This window comes from Solea senegalensis, linkage group LG12 (assembly GCF_019176455.1).
Source record: "Solea senegalensis isolate Sse05_10M linkage group LG12, IFAPA_SoseM_1, whole genome shotgun sequence".
NCBI classification, from domain to species: Eukaryota; Metazoa; Chordata; class Actinopteri; order Pleuronectiformes; family Soleidae; genus Solea; species Solea senegalensis.
The window spans coordinates 3,668,818-3,687,831 of NC_058032.1; the positions used below are offsets into that span (position 1 = coordinate 3,668,818).

Genomic DNA, 19,014 nt, shown 5'->3' on the forward strand with positions numbered 1-19,014 from the left:
CTTTGTAATGTACTGACTAAATGGTTAATTTTTCTCTTTCACTTGTCACTCCATAAATACAATGTAATGACAACATTCCGTTCACCTGTATTCAGTGCTCTTGCCATTGTGTCTTATCCAAACACAGTAAAGTACCAAGTTTTATTCACTTTTTTACAAGCGACTTTGTTTGATTTTCTTCGATAGCTATTAAACATGGGATTATTTTCCCCGTGAAGAATCAGTTTGATGCAACATTTTGACTCTTTCCCAAAAGCAAGTGTTATCATACGGAGCAAAGAGCAACTGACTCAATCTAGCAAGTTTATCTTTAATTAGCACAGATTAATTGAGCTTTGACTTCGCTGTGCAAGCCAAGCAGAAGGGCAATTTGTGCATGAAAGCCCATTGTTGCCCCATAAGCCTTTCTATTTAGTGCTCCAAGTCTCAGAACCATTAATAAGGAGGTTAGGATCATCTTGTTGTTTACAAATAGAAATCATACTGTTTAACACATTGATTTATTTCATAAAATGGTTGTAAAGTACCAATAATCAGATTTTCTTCAATAGCATCTATGTGTGTGTGGAGTTAACGAGGTTTCTGTTGTTTTCTTTTAGTTTTTATTCCCGTACCTTTGGACGGGGGCATTGTAACAAGGTGGGCAAGGCAGGAAATTGCCATGGGTTCTAAGCGAAAGGGGCTTACAATGGACTTACCTCTATAAGGTCCATAGTAAAGACAATTTTGTGAGATCCTCCTTAAATTCTCATTGAGTAAATGTAACACCATGTTCAGGGAAAAACCTTAATGAGGCCCTATGCTACTTTGTCATTTAAGGGCAGTGACATATGAACCCATAAAGCACACTTGTGCTTAAGGGAGATACAGAACAACGGGAATGTGAAAGGAGGAGAAAAAGGTTGGTTTGGGTCAACGAAAAGCCCCCCTGGGTCTGGACTTCTTTGAACTATTTGTACTAAAAAAAAAAAAAACATTAATGGCAGCTTTTTTCTTTTTTTAAATTACATACAGGTCACATCCTGAGGAAGCATTTTGTTGTGTGAAAAGGCAGATTGACGATGGTTCATTAAAAGGAGAATGGTGTCACTTTGCATGTTGGCAGGCTCACATTAAAGCCTCACTGCCCTTTTTCAGAGAACTTCTCAATAATGGATAAGGCAACAAGCGCTGGAGTCCCTTTCCTCTCATTATGATCCCAATTACTGGCCAATGCTATTTTCAAAAGGTGGACTAATTGCACTCTCTGACTATGAACCAACCTGCAAGTTAATAACATATTTCCTTCAGGGCAGCATCATTATAAGATATAAGCCTCATTAAGCCTAAATGGTGATTTAATAACTTTCCCTAGCAATGACCCTTGTGAGGATATAATGTTAGTGTTTTAGTTATCAGGGAAATTAAGACGTTAAACACTACTTTTCATTTTCCTGTTTTCAGAAAGCTAAAATTCACCAAAATATCACTGTTCCTGTGCTGTTTATCTGGAGTGTGTCAAAGTGGTGACATGGTTTCAAATGGATGTTAGGGATGAAGCCTGTCCCAGTGATGTGCGGTGTCGGATGCTAATGTACAAAAGAGCTTGCTCTGTAACTGCTGCACCCAGCGTGCAACTCACTCACTCCCTGCATGATTACACATAATGTTGCTTTTATTGTTGCTTTTATTCCACAAACAGCCCCAGCCCTTCTGCGGCTTTGCTCGAGCTCAAAGTTAATTCTCCGCTTTCCCTGCCTTCCTAAGTGGTTCTTCCTCCAGAGCCATTTTTCTGAGTCAAAATATCAAAATTCGACACTTTGATTATGCTTAAGGGGTGTTGATAATTGCCGACTAGAGTAAGCAACTGTCTCCCACAATCCACCATGAAGGCAGGAAGGCATTTTTTCTGTGTGAAGTGGAATCACATTATGTTCGATGATCAGTGCATGGGGGCCACATCAAACACAGTCGGAAAACCTTTCCAGAAGAGATAGATGCAGGCCAATTTCACAAGTGGAGTTTTATTGGTTGATTGCACAGTGGCCAAGTTGTTATCTAAATCCTCAAACTACTTGGGCAAAATAAGAAGTGCCTTGTGAGCATCCATGGTGTGCAAACTTACCCCTCAAAGGAAAGCCAAACCTAAATGTTTACAACCGTTAGTTTGCCAGGAATACAGATTAAGAGACCAAGGGTAAAAAGAATTTGGTAGATGCATTTGAGCAGTGACATACAGAGCAGCGTCATTGCTAGTGCTGAAAATTCTAATCAATGCCAAGTTTGACTGTTATGTTAATACTTATACTTAAGGCTCATATCTAAATAATCAAATACATTTAAATGTGTTTTTTGAAGATAACGACATTAACATGCTTAAGTTCAGACATAATTGCCAAGAACATGCTGCCGTCTAATAAAGTGACCTCCTGTGCATCAAGGTGTATGCTAGCATGATTTAATTTATCATTTTGCATAATTAAATTCACTTCATATTGGAGCTGTGGGGCCAATTAGTTGGTAAATAAGATGAAATCAAACATGAGGAGTGGGTGTCCACTCTGCCCAGCAGGGGCAGAGTCACTGATGAGCAAACTGACCCATGATTGCCTGATTCAATTTGCTCCAATTAAAACAAAATTGTCTTCTGTAGAGATTGTGGCTTCTGTAGCTCAGAGAAACCAACATATGCTTTGGTCTGCTGATGGTTTATTGAAAGCAACACTACTTATATTTGAATTGTCTTTATTTTGTGTATGACGTTTGAAATTATGACAAAACTAAAAGTGGCAAACTTTACTGAGAGAATCATTGGAAAAATACAAACATAATCAAACTGCCAAACTTTTATTAAAGTTTTTTTTACACAAAATGACTGAAAATGTGTGCATAAGCACCAAAACAATACAATAATGGCATTTTTTGCATTTCCTTTTTTTTGCCCTAGGGTGTATAATCTTGCAGGATTAAATCAAAATCATTAATAGTTTTAATTTATCACCGCTGGCTCTGTGGTGTCACTGTGGAAACTCTTATAATGAAAAGCACAACAATTCCAATACATACTCGGAAAAGTGCTTCAAATAGATACAAATTCAATAGAGACTGGGTCAGAGCGATGAAAGTGAGAGCAAGATGCAGACAGAAATGCAGCGGTGCAAGTACAGTACCTCCACTTTCACCCCTCTCACCTGCCTGTGGTGTTTATTCACTGAGAAACTGTGTCAAGAGCACAGGAGTCAACGATGCACAAAATGAGCATCTCGGTCTTGCACCAAAATTAGCATGTATTTCATGCAATTATGTGTGATAATTTAGATTTAGTGTAAGTTATTTGTATACATGCAATGCAGTGCATGACTACAGTGCAGACCTGTGTTTTTGCTGCTGTGGGAAAGAGGCGACATCTCTACTCATCCTCTTACACGTCAGCCTGGGGCTGTTGTTGAAAAGCCCCATGTTTTCAGTGATTGGAAATTAGTTTGTGATGAGAATTGAGAACAGCGTGTGTAGAAAATGTAATGTATTTGTCATAGTGAAAATCTAAATTTCAGGGAAGGGATTACATAAGTTTGAGCTTCATATGAGGCCACTTGTGTACACTCATGATGGCATTGCGCGGGCGACCTCAGCACCCCAGTGAAATGGCTGTACACTGATTAATGCTGAGTCAGATACCATTAGCTGTTATCATCCCCCTCTCAGGATCCAACTCTGCACTAATGTGGGGCAGGGGCCACATTATAGAAACACCTTCGCTTTGCTGTCTTATTTCACTGTGCAGTGCAGGATTTCTGCCATCACAGGACTGGAAATGAAGGTCACAGGAAACCACCTGGATATTTTGAGAAAAAAAAATATGAGGGGGTTGACGGCATTTCAGAGACTATTTTTAGACAAAGCCTTGCAAGTTTGTATTTACCCTGTACATAGCGATAAAGTAATTGTAATTTTTGTCTTATGTTGTAGCTGCAATGGTTGTAAAACACTACTGGAACAAGTACAACTCATTTTAATTTAGTAAAAGTACCAATACAACAATTAAGAAGATGCTACCCGTATAAGTTACTGGTTTGTGTCATTTTGGTGTTAGCAAATGTTAGAATAGGATACACGTTCTTTGCTTTTTGTATGACAAATACTTTAATATAATTCCTTTAACATAATTGCATAGGCTTATTGTGTTGTTTTTAGGATATGTAAGAAATGCAGGCTATAATAATTTTCTAACATTACAATGTCCGTATATAATGGTGGAATTTATGTTTCTGCACCTAGCGAAGAATATGGTTCAAGTAATGTAGCAAAGATTCTCTCATTCAATGTGTGCCCTGGTGACAGGTCACTCTGATTAGTCACAGTTCATTATACTGATTAAACACCTCTAAACCATCGCGTGAGGCATTTGTGAGGAGAACACAAGGAAAATACAGCTGGCAGTGATGTGCCTATGTGCAGTAGATATACATGAAGTCAGATTCAGTCAACTGGCATGTGAGCAGACATAGTGAGCAGGGTGGAGAATACTGACCATGCTGGGTTCAGCTTCTTTATCAAATGAGCTGCAAAGCTTAACGAGGCCAGAGGCAAATGTTTTACAAGTCAGCTGCAAAGAAGAGCTAACCACATGGCATATAACAAAGCTTTATAGCAAACTGAGGAAGTAAAATATGAAATGGGAAAGTCAATCAAAACACTTTATTAGGAATTAAAGTCGTGTAAAATGTCCGTCTCTGATCATGCTTGATTATTTACACTGGATGCAATGAAGGATTCAGAGTCTTTAATGTCTGTTTTTGATATGCAGATTGAATTTTTGGGCGTTTTCATGTTTCTCTTACAATGTGTATGCCACATTATCTATGCTTTTTACATGAAAATCTGCTAGCATATTAAGAGCCTGGAGGGGAAATTAAGATCATTCCTCTCACTGTTTAAATTTAGCACAGCCCATGACACATCAAATGAAGCATGGATGATTTGCAATCTTTCTAACCTGTCACCCAGTCTGTTTGTAGCAAGCAGTGCATTCATTTTATACATCTGCTTTTGTGTGATATGAGTTAATGAAAAAAAAACAACATTCCTTTACGGACCGTATCCCTTTTACTGATAGGGGGTGTTTATTCCCTGAGCCTTGTTGAAATACATGAATGAGCAAGGTTATAGGTCTCACAATACAGTGGTTGATGTTTTCAAACTTCATTTACAAGAATCAACAGAGACAGAATATCTGTTACACAGTGCGTGTACTTCCTGCGAACAAAAACATGGGACTTTTCACTAGAGTTTGCTACTCTGGCCCCAAGCGGTTCCATTATTTGTAATGTGCTGTATCTTATAATGCAAAGTGCACCTGGCAACAGGAGTCATTAGCTTAAATTTGCCAAGTATACTTGGTAGAGATTGTCTCTTCATGGGTGAGCTGATATACGTCACAGTTTAATATGTTTACCCAAATCAAAACCTGAAGCTCTGAAGTCATGGTTTGGGAAACTAATAAAACACTGCAACAAGTGGGTGATGTGGGATTTCAAAAATGTGACAATGAGAAGAAACTCAACACAGCGACTCTCTAGTTGTATCAAAATGGTAGATAAACCAAAAAAAACAACTGGACCCCAAAGCATAATTGAAACAGAACCCACAATACATGACTCGCAAGACACAATGCACACAAACCAACAGAGCAGCTCATCTCCTCCCTCCTTATGTAGCCTCCCAGTAACGCTGACTGCTCTCAGGTGTGGGAGTACACACCTGCACCCAATAGCTTTTGATTAGCAAGGAGATCTGTGACCTAGATTCTGGAGCTTCTGTGTCCCTGACACACTACACTTCCAGTGCATACAGGCCAGCAGCAATTGTGAAAATACATGCCAAGGTGGCAAGATCTATGTGATAGATAGGCATTTTCATCCACAGTAGACTTGAGTCCTGCCATGTTATTTGCAATATTAACCTATTTTACATAAACCCAGCTAGGGCTGGGTATTGACTCAAACATTTTGGTTTCAAAACCAATTTTATAAAAATCTGTTTTATTGTCCGCTCCAAGATATTTTTACCAATTCAAATTGGTTTCATAAATTAACAATTCATAATAATAAATAAATAAATAAATAAACAAACAAACATTACCCACAGTGTGGTTTGTATGTTTCAATCCTTCAGTTTTATGTCTTTGTATGTTTCCACATAAACATAAAAAGGCAATCATACAATAAAATGAATGACTGCCCAGTGGCACTTTTCACTTTTCCTGTCATTTTCCTCTTTCTGTCTGTGTAAATGCATTGTCAGTTGATGTTCTCCTCACATCAGGGTTGGCAGAGGCTAATATGAAGTAGGGCTGCAACTAACAATTATTTTCATAATCGATACTTGTCAGAACATGTTGATTGGTGTTTACCAAACCTGCAAATTATTCTCCAATGTCTTGTTTTGTCCACAAACCATTTATTTATTCACTTTGACTTATTTCTTTGTTACGTGGAGCGAACAAACCTGAAAATATTCACATTTAAAAAGGTGAAAAATGTGAAAGCGTGTTTTAATTATTGACAAAAACAATCAAACCGATTCATTTATTGTCAAAATAGTTGACAATTAATTTAGTAATCAACCAATTGCCAGCCAGCCCTGTGGATATGCATCTATTAACAAGCTTACTATTGTAGGATCAAGTTGATTAGTTAATCTTGATCATGCATTTAAACTTTTTTAGTTAACTATCTGCACATGTTATAGACAACAGGATTTTCTGTTCTAACTGACCAGTGGAAATCTCCTGTCTGACATCAGTGAGTTGTTATGTTTATCAATGCAGATTCACACCCTAAGGTTTGAATGAGGGTTGTTAGTCTGCTATTGTCTGAGTGTTTGAGTCTTTCTAGTGAAACTGGGTCAGGGGGTAAATTACCGGTATATTTCAACATAACGACACAGTACTGAAACATTACTAGCCACAGTAGTTACTGCTACAGGCTAGACAAACTTAAACTTTTGCTAAATATTCATGTTACCTGCTAACATCTTTGCATTGCTGCTGTTTTCAGTAGATTTCTTTACAATGGACTCCAGTTAAAGGAGGTTCTGCCGTCATGGTTGTCAATACATTCAAACACAGAGCAACTTTTTGTTCTAATGTTTATTCTGTGCACCCAAGACTGGTGTACATTCATTCAGTAACCGCGTTGTTTTCTCTTTGTCTTGTAGAACCGTGACAGAATGTTCGAGTGTATGAGCAAAGTCATGCTGCACACGGTCATCTCATGCTGGCAACCATTCCTGGGGCTGGCCCTCGTGGCTGTCTTTGTGGGTTCCACCCTAGGATGTCCCTCACGCTGCGAGTGTTCGGCGCAGAGCAAAGCAGTTGTCTGTCACCGCAAGCGCATGCCAACTATTCCGGATGGCATCCCAACAGAGACCAGGGTCCTGGACCTGAGCAAGAACAAACTGACAATGATCAACCCTGACGACTTCATTGTGTTTCCTGGGCTTGAGGAACTTGACCTCAGTGGAAATATTATCAGTTATGTTGAGCCCGGAGCGTTTAATTCTCTTTTTAACATGCACTCACTCAGTCTCAAGAGCAATCGTATCAAGCTCATTCCCCTGGGTGTCTTTGCAGGTTTAACAAATCTTACCCGACTGGATATAAGTGACAACAAAATCGTCATCCTCCTGGATTATATGTTTCAGGACTTACACAATCTGAGGTTTTTGGAAGTGGGCGACAACGATCTGGTTTACATTTCTCACAGAGCATTCAGTGGACTTTTAAGCCTGGAAATACTAACCTTAGAAAGATGCAACCTTACAGTTGTACCTACTGAGGCCCTTTCCCACCTGCATAACCTTGTCAGCCTCCATTTGCGTTACCTCGGCATCAGTACCTTGCACCCTTACTCATTCAAAAAGTTGTTCAGGCTCCGGGAATTAGAAATCGATAATTGGCCTTTGCTAGACCATGTGCCAGCCAATACATTGCATGGCCTCAACCTGACCAAGCTGTTTATAACAAATACCAACCTGTCCTCCTTCCCTTATCAAGCCATGAAGCATCTGCCCTATCTGACACACCTCAACCTGTCCTTCAACCGCATCAACCACATTGAAGGGGGAATGCTAATGGAGCTTGTTCGTCTGCGAGAGCTTCACCTGGTTGGTGCTCAGTTAACCACGATTGAGCCGTATGCCTTTCAAGGCTTGCGTGGTCTTAAAGTTCTTAATGTCTCTCACAACCGACTGGATACACTGGAAAAGGGTGTTTTTCAGTCTCCAGAGGCTTTGGAGGTTCTTCTGATTGATAACAACCCGTTAGTGTGTGACTGTCGTCTAATGTGGATCCTACAGAAACGGCACTCCATTTACTTTGGGGATTCGCAACCGGAGTGCAGCACACCTGAAGGTATCCGTGGCAGGCCTTTTAGGGAGTTTAAGGAGACTCTACTGTCATATTACGTCACCTGCACCAAGCCAAGAATTCGTGAGAATAAAACGCAAACCATCACTGTGGATGAAGGCCAGCAGGCAATGTTGCGCTGCAGTGCTGAGGGGACACCAAGACCCACTGTGTCCTGGCTGTCCCCTCGGCGGCGAGTTCTGACAAGTAGGAGCCATGGTAGAGTGACCGTCCACAACAATGGTACACTGGAGATCAAGTCAGCAGAGGTACAAGACAGCGGAGTGTACCTTTGCCTTGCATCAAACACTGCCGGGAATGACACCCTGATGACCTCATTGGCAGTGAAAAGCCTGGGATCTCTGTATGCCAACAGGACCCAGTACTACACAGATCCCAGCAACACCACTGCCAATGCGACGACTGGTGGCACCCTTGGCTTAGACCTAAAGACTATTTTAGTGTCAACAGCAATGGGTTGTTTTACCTTCCTTGGAGTGGTCTTGTTTTGTTTCCTGCTCCTTTTTGTTTGGAGCAGAGGAAAAGGAAAACATAAAAACAACATAGATGTTGAATATGTGCCACGGTCAAAGTCTAATGGCACTAACGTGGACTCGGCCGAGGGACAAGCTGGTCCTCGTCGTTTTAATATGAAAATGATGTGACTTCTTATGTGGATTCAAAATTCTGGATTGTGGGAATGCCCAAAGTACATTGTATTTTTTTGCAAATAGGACTATTGAACTTCCCAGTGTTACAGGGAGAGAGAGAGACTGTGAAAAGGCTTGGGCTCTCATTACAAGTTGAGCAGTATCATAAATCCCTGGATCTTCATGAACTGCAAGGAATAGTTGGACATAATGTTAAGCAACTGAGAGCGTACTTCTTCAACAAGGAAAAGAAGTGAAAACTATTGTCACCAAGAGGACCTTAAGGGAGCAGTGTCACTTATCAGCTTTTTGAAATTTATATGCCCAAAAAGAACCCTTCAGTTTTGGGTCGGAGCTACAGACTGCTGAACCATGTACAGTACAAATTTGTATCTGAGCTATTAACCTACTTTGTTTAGTCTTGCGCCATGCTTACTCACAGAACAAAATCAATGAAACAGACCATAATTCCCTATGTTAAATACTTTGCATATGTGTACCTAATGCTTCATTATGTACACATGTATCTGCAAATTAAGTCAAAAGAACTATTCATAGCAATATTCATGGGATGCATTAGCCAAAATTGATATAACCCCATGTGTTCAGACTTTCAAAGTTACTATGGATTAAGGAAGGGCTTTTATGCGTGATTATCTGTCCCTGCTCACCAATTGACTCCTTGACATTAATACATATATATTATTTATCAATGAAAATAGTAGAAAAATATTTATGAAAAATGTGAAGTATTTTACAAAAATCAGTCCTTAAACACTGTTCGAGATCTAACATAAAGCTTGGATCAACATAATGATGACCCATTAGCGGTCAGCGTACCTACATGAACCACCTTTTGTCCTATTTTTGTCTCCTTTTATTCCTTTAAATGTACCTTTGCTGGTTGGCAAACTACATGTGTCAATTTTACTACAGTGACATTTGCATCATTTTCCGCAGTAGAACATTTGGACTTTGTTGTGGTAGTTTCTCATTTTGTTGTTGAATCATTTAGATTGTGAAAACTTTAAAAGTAAAAGTTAAAAAAAAAATGTATGTGAAATAAATGAAGATGTATTTGTAACATTGGGTTGACTATAAATGTTGTTACATAATGCGATCTGTTTCTCTTTAACTTCACTGATCACTCATTGTCTTGGTCATACTGCCTACACAACACTTATACACTATAGGTCTCGGTGTCATGGGTTCCTTTGCAACACAAGAGAGATGAAGAGTAGCTTTAGGTTTTCTTTGTTTGCAGCTCAAAAGATCTGTTATCAGGTTCACATTATCACTTATCAGCTAAAATGTAATAAATGTGTTTATTTAGTTGTTGGACTGAGAGCCTTTACCTGTTTACCTGTCAACTGTCACCGATATTTCCTCATGAAATGTTCTTAATTAACATTGTTTTAACAGATGCCAGTTTGAGGTAAGTTTCAAACCACCCACTCCCAAACAGCCTTCAATCACTTGTCTATTGCTATGACTAATTTCTGTTTGCAGTGTTAACACATTAACATATATTCCCTAAATTGGAAACATCATATATCTCACACTGTTTCTCTTCTATATCTCTCTATATATCGTGTGTTGTCCCGCATTTGCAGCAACAAGAGCCACAGATTCTGTTTGGTGTCTGAGCGTCTGCTCCCTGGCTGCTTCAGAAAGCAGAGCACCAAATGCCACAGCTCCTCCAAAAACACAAAGGAAACAAGGTTCACTTTGTAGGTCAGTGATGTCCACCACCACAGTGTTCAGTTAAATTGTATTAAAATGTGTTTCCTTGTTGAACCTGCAAATGAGACCTTTGTCCCGATGATAGCCAAATACATAGGGTCCATGTGCACGGTATGTCCTAAATAACGCTCACATCATTAATTTGTCCACCATGTGGTAGCTTTGTCTGCTCAAGTCACGTTCCCTTTTGTATGGTTGGAAAAACCTAATAAAAAATCATATTTTCCAGCAATAGGTAGATATTCAGCCTGCTTTTATAGTAATCCATATATTTCAAATAAAGCTGACAGCTGGAACAGGCTGACATTATAATTGAGTATGAAGGTAAATGTGTCCATGGTGACACGCAGAATAATCCTTTCTTGTGATACAGATTTGTTTTATATCGACTGTATTTCATCGCTTACACTGCATTGCATTTCAGTGGGATCAGTGTATGTGTTTGAGCTGTGTGGCTCTTATGAGCAAGTCTTATGAGTTGTTTATTGATCTAGCTATGTTTATAGCGTAATTGGTCAAGATAATGTTAAAGAAAAACCCGATGGTGGTCTGTAAATGTGAAAGGTGCAGTTGTAGTTTATGTTAAATGGAAATATTGTTTGTTTCACACTGTATAGGGAAGACTACAAACAAAATCACCCATAAAACTCCTCACCACCTTTTATGTTTTCCTGCATTTTGTTAAATGAATGACAGACAAACAGAGTGGCAGACAGCACCCTTACCATAAAACTTGACATTTTTCTCAGGTGTCATCCATTCCCCTTGATCGTCTTCTCGGTGCCTCTTCACCTTGATTGGAGTGGGAGCACCTGTGGCAAATCCAGCTGATTAGGCACCTGCTCATTTAAAGTCTGGTAAGCTGATGATGCACATCAGAGTGAGACAGGGCCTCGTGAGAGAGACATCCTGGGCTTAACTGAATAATACACCAATGGGTCCTAAGGACTGAGTTGCCTCCGTTATTTTGTTTTTCAAACAGCTTTAGTGTGGAACCTCCAAAACACTGGAGCTTCATTCCTGTGTGGCTCATGTGTTACCAGGGCAAAGGGAAGGACGACTTCTGATATGAAACAATTCTACTTTCATGTAACATTGGGAGAAAAGGCTGGATATAATTAGCTCTGTCTCTGAAGTGTTCCTAAATTCAACTAGTGACCAAATTAGTAATCTTATGTCAACTGTCTCGTTTAGCTCTAAAACTTGACTGCACATACTCTCAGTTTTGAGAACCTTTTCATTTTTTTTGTTGTCAGACCCATAATATTACATTCTGCAGTTTGAAGGATGTGAACTGTTAGAGATTTTATGCCAAGAAAAAATTCTGTGTGTCTCAAAACAGAAATTGCAGACCGTGTTTACAAGAAACTTAGTTCTATCTTCTGTGGCTGTGTGTGTGTGTATGTATATGTAAGTTCTCCTGAAATGACTATCATCGTTATGGATGAGGAGAGCATATTTTTATATCTGTAAAATAACTCCCCAGAATCCAAAAAACAAACAAATACATTTGTCCAGTGAAATCCTGGTGTTTTTGAAATTACACACATTTCTGCTCGATTCCTTAGCCCCACAGGCTGTCGCACTCATGCAACACATGACAGATCACGCAGACCTGCAACTGGAGCGACAGAAAGAGAGCCTGGGAAATGGAGGCATGGAGCTGGCTGTAGTTGAAGTACGGGGCAGATGTTAGCCGCCAGGTTTTGGCTTTGTGTGCTTTCATTAGGTTTAGCTTTCATACACTCCCCGGTGACCAGCCTGGGCTTCCAAATGACCTCCCATGTGAGCCGACTCTGTTCCAAACTGATGTCCAAAGAATGGCTGGCTGCAGAGGAAGAAGACACACATGTGCCACTGTGCATCTTTTAATATACATGCAAGCATTCCCTGACATAAAATGAAACACACAATGCTAAAATTCTATATGAAGCATCTACACACGCTACCTCCACCATCTTTTGTCTCTGATTATGAGATTTAGGGAAAAGATTCTTCTCCTTCACTGTGAGGTGGCAGTGAAAAATGTCTCCAAGATGTAGCTGAGGGTAAAACATTATTAGACTCCTGTGCAATGCACACTGCATGTTTTACTGAAAGCCAACAGTCCATGTTTCTCTGTTAGTGTGTTGCAGCATTCTGTAATTATGTTTTTGGCCTTTCTGGGAAGCACAGTCGTGAGGGAAGAAATGAGAGAAGGGAAATTAAATTCTTTGCCTATGTAATTGTTTAATGATGAATGGTCTCATAAATGGGAGCAAAGAGATGGAACATTTTACATTCCTCCCCTCCAGAGGTGAAAGCAATATTTCCATTCCCTGACGCGATATTATTCTGTTGAAGTGGCAACTTTATTCCCAAGTATGGATTTTGTATAAAGCACTTTATTATTGAATTGTGATAATGCATGAAACACTCTGAACAGCACCTAAATATTTCAGCAAAAAAACTTCAATTAGACCAGATGTGTTCGAATTTGTGGTGATGTGTTAAATGTTTTGATTTCTCACACACATTTACAGAATGATGTTTTTATCAGAAGGTGCAAAATACATGGTACATGGTGGTTTTTAGCTCTTATGATACAGCCAATCCACCTGAGAGGCATGTCATGCTTTGAATACCTGTACTAGGATTTCATTTGAACATGTATTCAGACAGACTGTCTCCAAGGAACCAAGGTACTTGGTGGCCTTCATGTTTCATCATGAAGTCATGGGGAAATATCACACTGAGTAGAAATGGAAAAACGAAAGGTAAAACAACCTTCTTTTATATTTATTTATTTTTATATATATATATATATATATATATATATTGAAACAGCTCCAACATTTTCTCAAGGTCTAGGTCTATTAAACTGAAATTACTCAAAAACCTCATTCAGGACAAAACTATATATCCAATAAAGAAATCCATTGTTATCACCCTGTAAGCAAACCTAATTTCTTCTTTCTTGGAAAACAGATATAAAAGTGTGTGTAAACATTACAGCATTCAGGTCAGCGCTAGCTACATACAGTTGTGCCATAGCAGACATGTAAAGCTTATGTAAAAGTGGTGTGTATTTATTCAGGATGGTGCAAATTGATGAAAAACTTTCATGAGTCCAGTTCATTATTTTATGGAGTAAATAAGACGCTAAGTTTCCAGCGAGTTAAACAAACACTGCATTGGTAGCTGCCAACCACACACACTGTCTCAGCAGTTTAAACAGCCTGGACTCTCAGAAATCCATATAGATTGTACTTTTCTGTAAATGGCTGAAAATCTACCCACTGAGAATGTCTGAATGTTTAACATCTGCCAAACTGTAAAATGGTGAACATATTTAAATGACCGCATATTAAAATGTCGCAGCATTTTGTCTCAAACTGCCGTCAGATTTTACTCACACAATGTTTTAACAGTAACAAACAATTTCATTTTAATACACAACGCTCTGAATTACTGCTGTAAGAATTATTATCAGTCTAAACATGAGCTCCATCCTCCAATTACCTTCCTGCCTTTTTTGTTTCTGCTCAAATGATCTTCTCTTTTTGTGAAGCCATTTTCCTTATTCTTTGTCACATACTGCACACTTTCAAGCTCCGACTCCCCACTGTGCGTCTTCTCTCAATGGATCTTGTCACACTGTGCAGCTGCTTTGTCCTTGCTGGGCAGATGCTAGACCATTAGATACTTTCCAACCTTGAAGAATCCACCAACGCTCTGCACGGTCATTCTCAAAGAAGCCTCAACACCATTCTGGTCTGTGTAAAGAATCTTTTGACATAAGTCATGAACAGTAAATCATCACCCACCAGTTCCCATCCCACACACTCTGCTTTTACGCCACAAAGTGATACCATCGGTCGCCCGGCAATCTTTCAGGATCAACAGGATCCCTTTTTTCTACATGGTGATTTGTCCAAATCAACTCACAAGGACAGGAACAAAAGTGTGTTGTTTCCCAGGGAGCGTTTAAGGAAACACACGCATGGCTAAAGTGCTAAAAACAGCTAATCTGACTTCAGCCTGGCGTTCATTCGACCACCGTGGACCCAACAGGGAGAAGATCCTTGACCGAGATGAGTGACCACAGGGTCTGTGTGTAATCGGTCATCATCCAGAGGCAGATGGGCAGTGGTTCAGCTGGAGTGCAGAGTTTGACTGTAGCTTGGAGATGAGAGGCAACACTTCCCCTCACTTCCTATTCTCAGCTGCAAACTGCAACAAGTAGTTAATTCAGTGGCGTCAGAGAAACTCTATTTGCCGCTAAAACACTCTGGATTATCAACAGAGGTCTCGCCGCACATGCGGGGGCTCAGATATGGATTTGCAGTAACATGCTCTAGGTGGGAGATGACAAGTACCTGCTGAGTCACTTTCTGAGAAATGAACAGGCCAATTATCCAGGGGTCACATATGCATGAAAACCATGGATGCACCGTTTACCATGCATTATCTGCTCGAAAAGCAGGCTAATTCTGCTGTTTGGCGAATAACTGCTTGTCACAAAGGGTTATACTCAGATTCCCTGCTACAGTCTAACTGCATTTCAAATAATGTGTTTTCTCCCCGATTACATAAAACCACAATAGTTCACATATTTAAGGCAACATTCTTACTCTGGAGATGGAGGATTCAACAATGGCATGTGACAAAGTGAGCGACAGCGAGACAGCACTAAGCAGCAGCAGTGTGTTTTAATGCTGTGAAGTAACACGTTAGATAAACAAAGCAATTATAATGTGCAGCAGTTTGAATGATAAACAAACGTGTGACAAAAACTCAAATGTTGACCATGGCATCTAAAAAGATACGAGTACAAAATGAATCAAAGACATTCAACCACCATCATCGTATTTATTATCTTTGAAAACACCACAACATCATTGTTCACAAAATGACTCACGTACTTGCCTACTTACTTTGCTGGATGTTTGCAGTCGGTGAGTCAATAGTAACTATGAAGCATAACCTGATAACCTGAGGCAACACACACACAAAGACATCAGCTGGGGAACCACTGTTTTTCAGTCTCTCATTCCCTCAACACAACACACAACACAAATACACACCAGAAGAGGCAACTCGGATGATTCTTAAGCAAACAACTGAATAACAACTGCAACACAAATGAAAAATGTATACTCACGTGTGTTTGGTTTATAAATTAGATGCGGAAAGGATGTTCAAGCTATCTGTCGCTTCTGTTAGAACACATCAGTTATGTCCTGTTATTGATGCATGAGTAGTGTCTTCGTCGTTGAACTGACAGTCCCATTTGTTTCTCCAAATGAGGGACACCACTGGAGCTGGAGCCAATCAGAGCTCACAAAGGGTAGGCCACACCCTGGACAGGTCTCCAGTCCACCACAGGGCCAACAGTTTACAGTGTCCAATCAACCTAATCTCTAATATGCATGTTTTTGGACTGTGGGAGGAAACCGGAAGAACCTGGAGATAATGCACACAGGGTTAAACCAGGATACTCACCGTGACCCCCGGTTCTCCCTCTTGTCTGAGACATATTAAAGTAAAAAGCTATGATTGATAGCTGAGGCAGAAGAGTTGGGTTGAAAGGTGCAGGTCAATCCAGTAATGTTGGTCTTGCAGAGGAAGGCAATCAAGGAACTTGCAAAAAAATGAGGTCACAGGCTGTGGTCAGTCCAGTATGTGCTGCCAAATGACCACTTAGTCCGCAGGTCAGATCAGCCTATTGTGGACCTGTCTTGAGATAGAGAGATTCTTAAAAGGTGGAAACGCCCAGTGAGGCTGGGGTACACAGCTGATGTCACACATCACTAAGCGGTCATCACTGTAACAAAGACAACACCAACCCCGCTCAAAGCACAAAGTGTTGTGCTGAATTCATCAGTAATTGCAACACCAAGTCCAATTAAATAATCAGCAATCACTGTAACTACAGTGGGTAACAGGAGTGCTGCGGTCTCTTAGTTCTGTCGTGCACCCTCTTACCAAAATGCAGATTAAGCGTTGGATGTTATGCCGTAGATTGCTTTAAATACGCTGACATCAATGGTGCTGTTAACAGTACTGGAAATAACCATGATTGGGATCACTGAAAATCCGTCACCCACAGTGTGAGGAGAGATCTCTGTCTGTCTGTCTGTCTGTCTGTCTGTCTGTCTGTCACTCACACACCCACAGAAACAGACCTGCTGCAGCCGAGTCACAGTGGAGAAAGTCATGGCATTCAAAACTCACTCAAACTGATGCTGATGCTGAAGTGCAACAGTTCTTTGGCTTGTGTTAACTTTCCTGACCGAGAAAGGCGTGATGTTTCAGAGAGCAGCTCAAGTCTCCTGTGTCCTCCCTCAAACACAAGTTAATGGAAACGATTAGTTAGTTAATTCTCTCTGAAATTGTTCAATCAATTGTTATTCATAGAATTAATAAGTGTTAATGAATTGAGTCTGGGACTCTCTAAATTGACCGTAGGTGTGAGAGTGAATAGTTGTTTGTCTCTGATGATGGACGGGTGACCCCCACCACCACCACCACCTCAACCCTCATGTGGAGTTTATTATCATGAATCATTCATTTAGTGTAAAAGCAAAGTCAGACATGCAGTGAAACCAGTGGCTTACTGACGTATGTTGTAGATGTGTCCATATATGCAGGGCGACAGGAATTCACAGCTTGACATGTATCCAACCTGCAGCAAAACAAATCAGACTGAATGTTCCAACGGTGGAAAATAAACCAGAGGTTCAGCTGACATTTTGAGTTGATTGCACTGAAAATGAGCGGACCCTGCCAAGTGCTGTGGAGAGATAAGAGATTTACGATTCACAAAGGTCTCAGTCAGCAGCACATGTGTGTGCAACGTCAGGGAAGACTCACACTTTCATTCACTTGTTACATCTCTTTCCTTGTTCCAGTTTTGAGTGAGAATTCAAGAGCTCCTCATTTAATCTGCGAGATTGAATTTTTTTTTTTTCAATGCCATTGTGTGAAAGGCCACCTGAGTTCAGATGTGCTGAAACGGCGGATGTCACAATTCTCCGGCAAGAAAAGATCAAAGCCAGACCTCTGGGCTTTTCTTACATATTGAGAACAGTCCGAGTTCACTTCCAACACTCGGACTACATCGCTCTTATACCTCAGCTAAGGAAAACAAAAAAGAGAATGAACATGATTGACTTGTGTCATCATATGAAAATCCATCTTCCTTTTTGTCAGGACTACCACGTTTACTCAAACCAGGAAACACAGCTTGTTTCATGGATTGTTATACCACCAGGAGTGATGCTGAGACTTGACCTGATCATTTGGTTTCTGAAGATGTGTGTGAGACAAGTTTACACCTCATATGTCATAGAAAGAATACAAACCTTTAAGCTTTCTATATCCTATGCATTTAAAATGGGGCCATTTAAATGGGAATTTTATGTGTTGCCAGTAAATAATGATTTACGACATGAAACCTTTTGGATCGATGTTAATGTTTAAGCTGCAACTGCTATCCCTTATGACATCAATGTGACACTCTAAAGGATGAGAGAGAGGAATATAAAGGAATCTGTATAATAACACATGTATTATTAAAAGAGAAATCACGTAAATAGACTCAGCTGTGCGTGTAATTTATGACACTGAGAGGATGACGGGCCAAGTCAGACACAGTTAATATCAAAAGGGGATTCATTCGACATCCTGAGGTGGTGTGATGGAGGTGATTGCTTGAGTGACGCATACACTCATTTATCCTTTGTAAAGGGTTTATTAAACAAAAAAAAACAAGTCTTGTAATCATCGCTCAGTTCAACTCTTTGATTAACGCTGTCACATTTGAAACGGTCCATCATACAAAAGTGATGCTGTTTGTTTGCAGCATGGACACATGTGCAACATTGTTAACCTTGTCACTCATGTATCTCACATATTATATAATTATTATTTTTTTGTTTTCTATTATTACTGCAGCCAAATTAGTGACACTAAAGGTTGATTCTGATATAAATAATAAATCATTCTCGAATGTTAAATTGAAATCAGGTACATGATTTGAATTTTTTGGTTGTTTACACATAATGGTTTGAAAATGATGTGTCTGGCCGGTGAAGAAAAAACTATATCAGAATGATTTGCAATCCCTTTTCTACTGTTTTCTTACTTCCTTTCTTTGGCTTTGTTTATCCAGTGCTAGTCCCAGGTCTCTGAAAGTCCACTGCCTCGATTTGTTTTTAAATTTCACAATGTTCCCCGTCAGAGATGGATGTC

General features: G+C 39.9%; 1 protein-coding gene across 5 annotated transcripts in view; it reads left to right on the top strand.

The window, feature by feature from the left end:
• lingo2 (leucine rich repeat and Ig domain containing 2) overlaps positions 1-10,368 on the top strand; it is a 164,721-nt gene extending 154,353 nt beyond the window's left edge. For all 5 annotated transcript variants that reach the window (XM_044040790.1, XM_044040792.1, XM_044040791.1 and 2 more), the window contains one exon: positions 7,198-10,368. In XM_044040790.1, coding sequence (XP_043896725.1) covers positions 7,210-9,051 — 1,842 coding nt within the window. In that variant the 5' untranslated portion in view covers positions 7,198-7,209 and the 3' untranslated portion in view covers positions 9,052-10,368. The remainder of the gene's footprint in view (positions 1-7,197) is intronic.
• Positions 10,369-19,014: the final 8,646 nt, after the last annotated feature.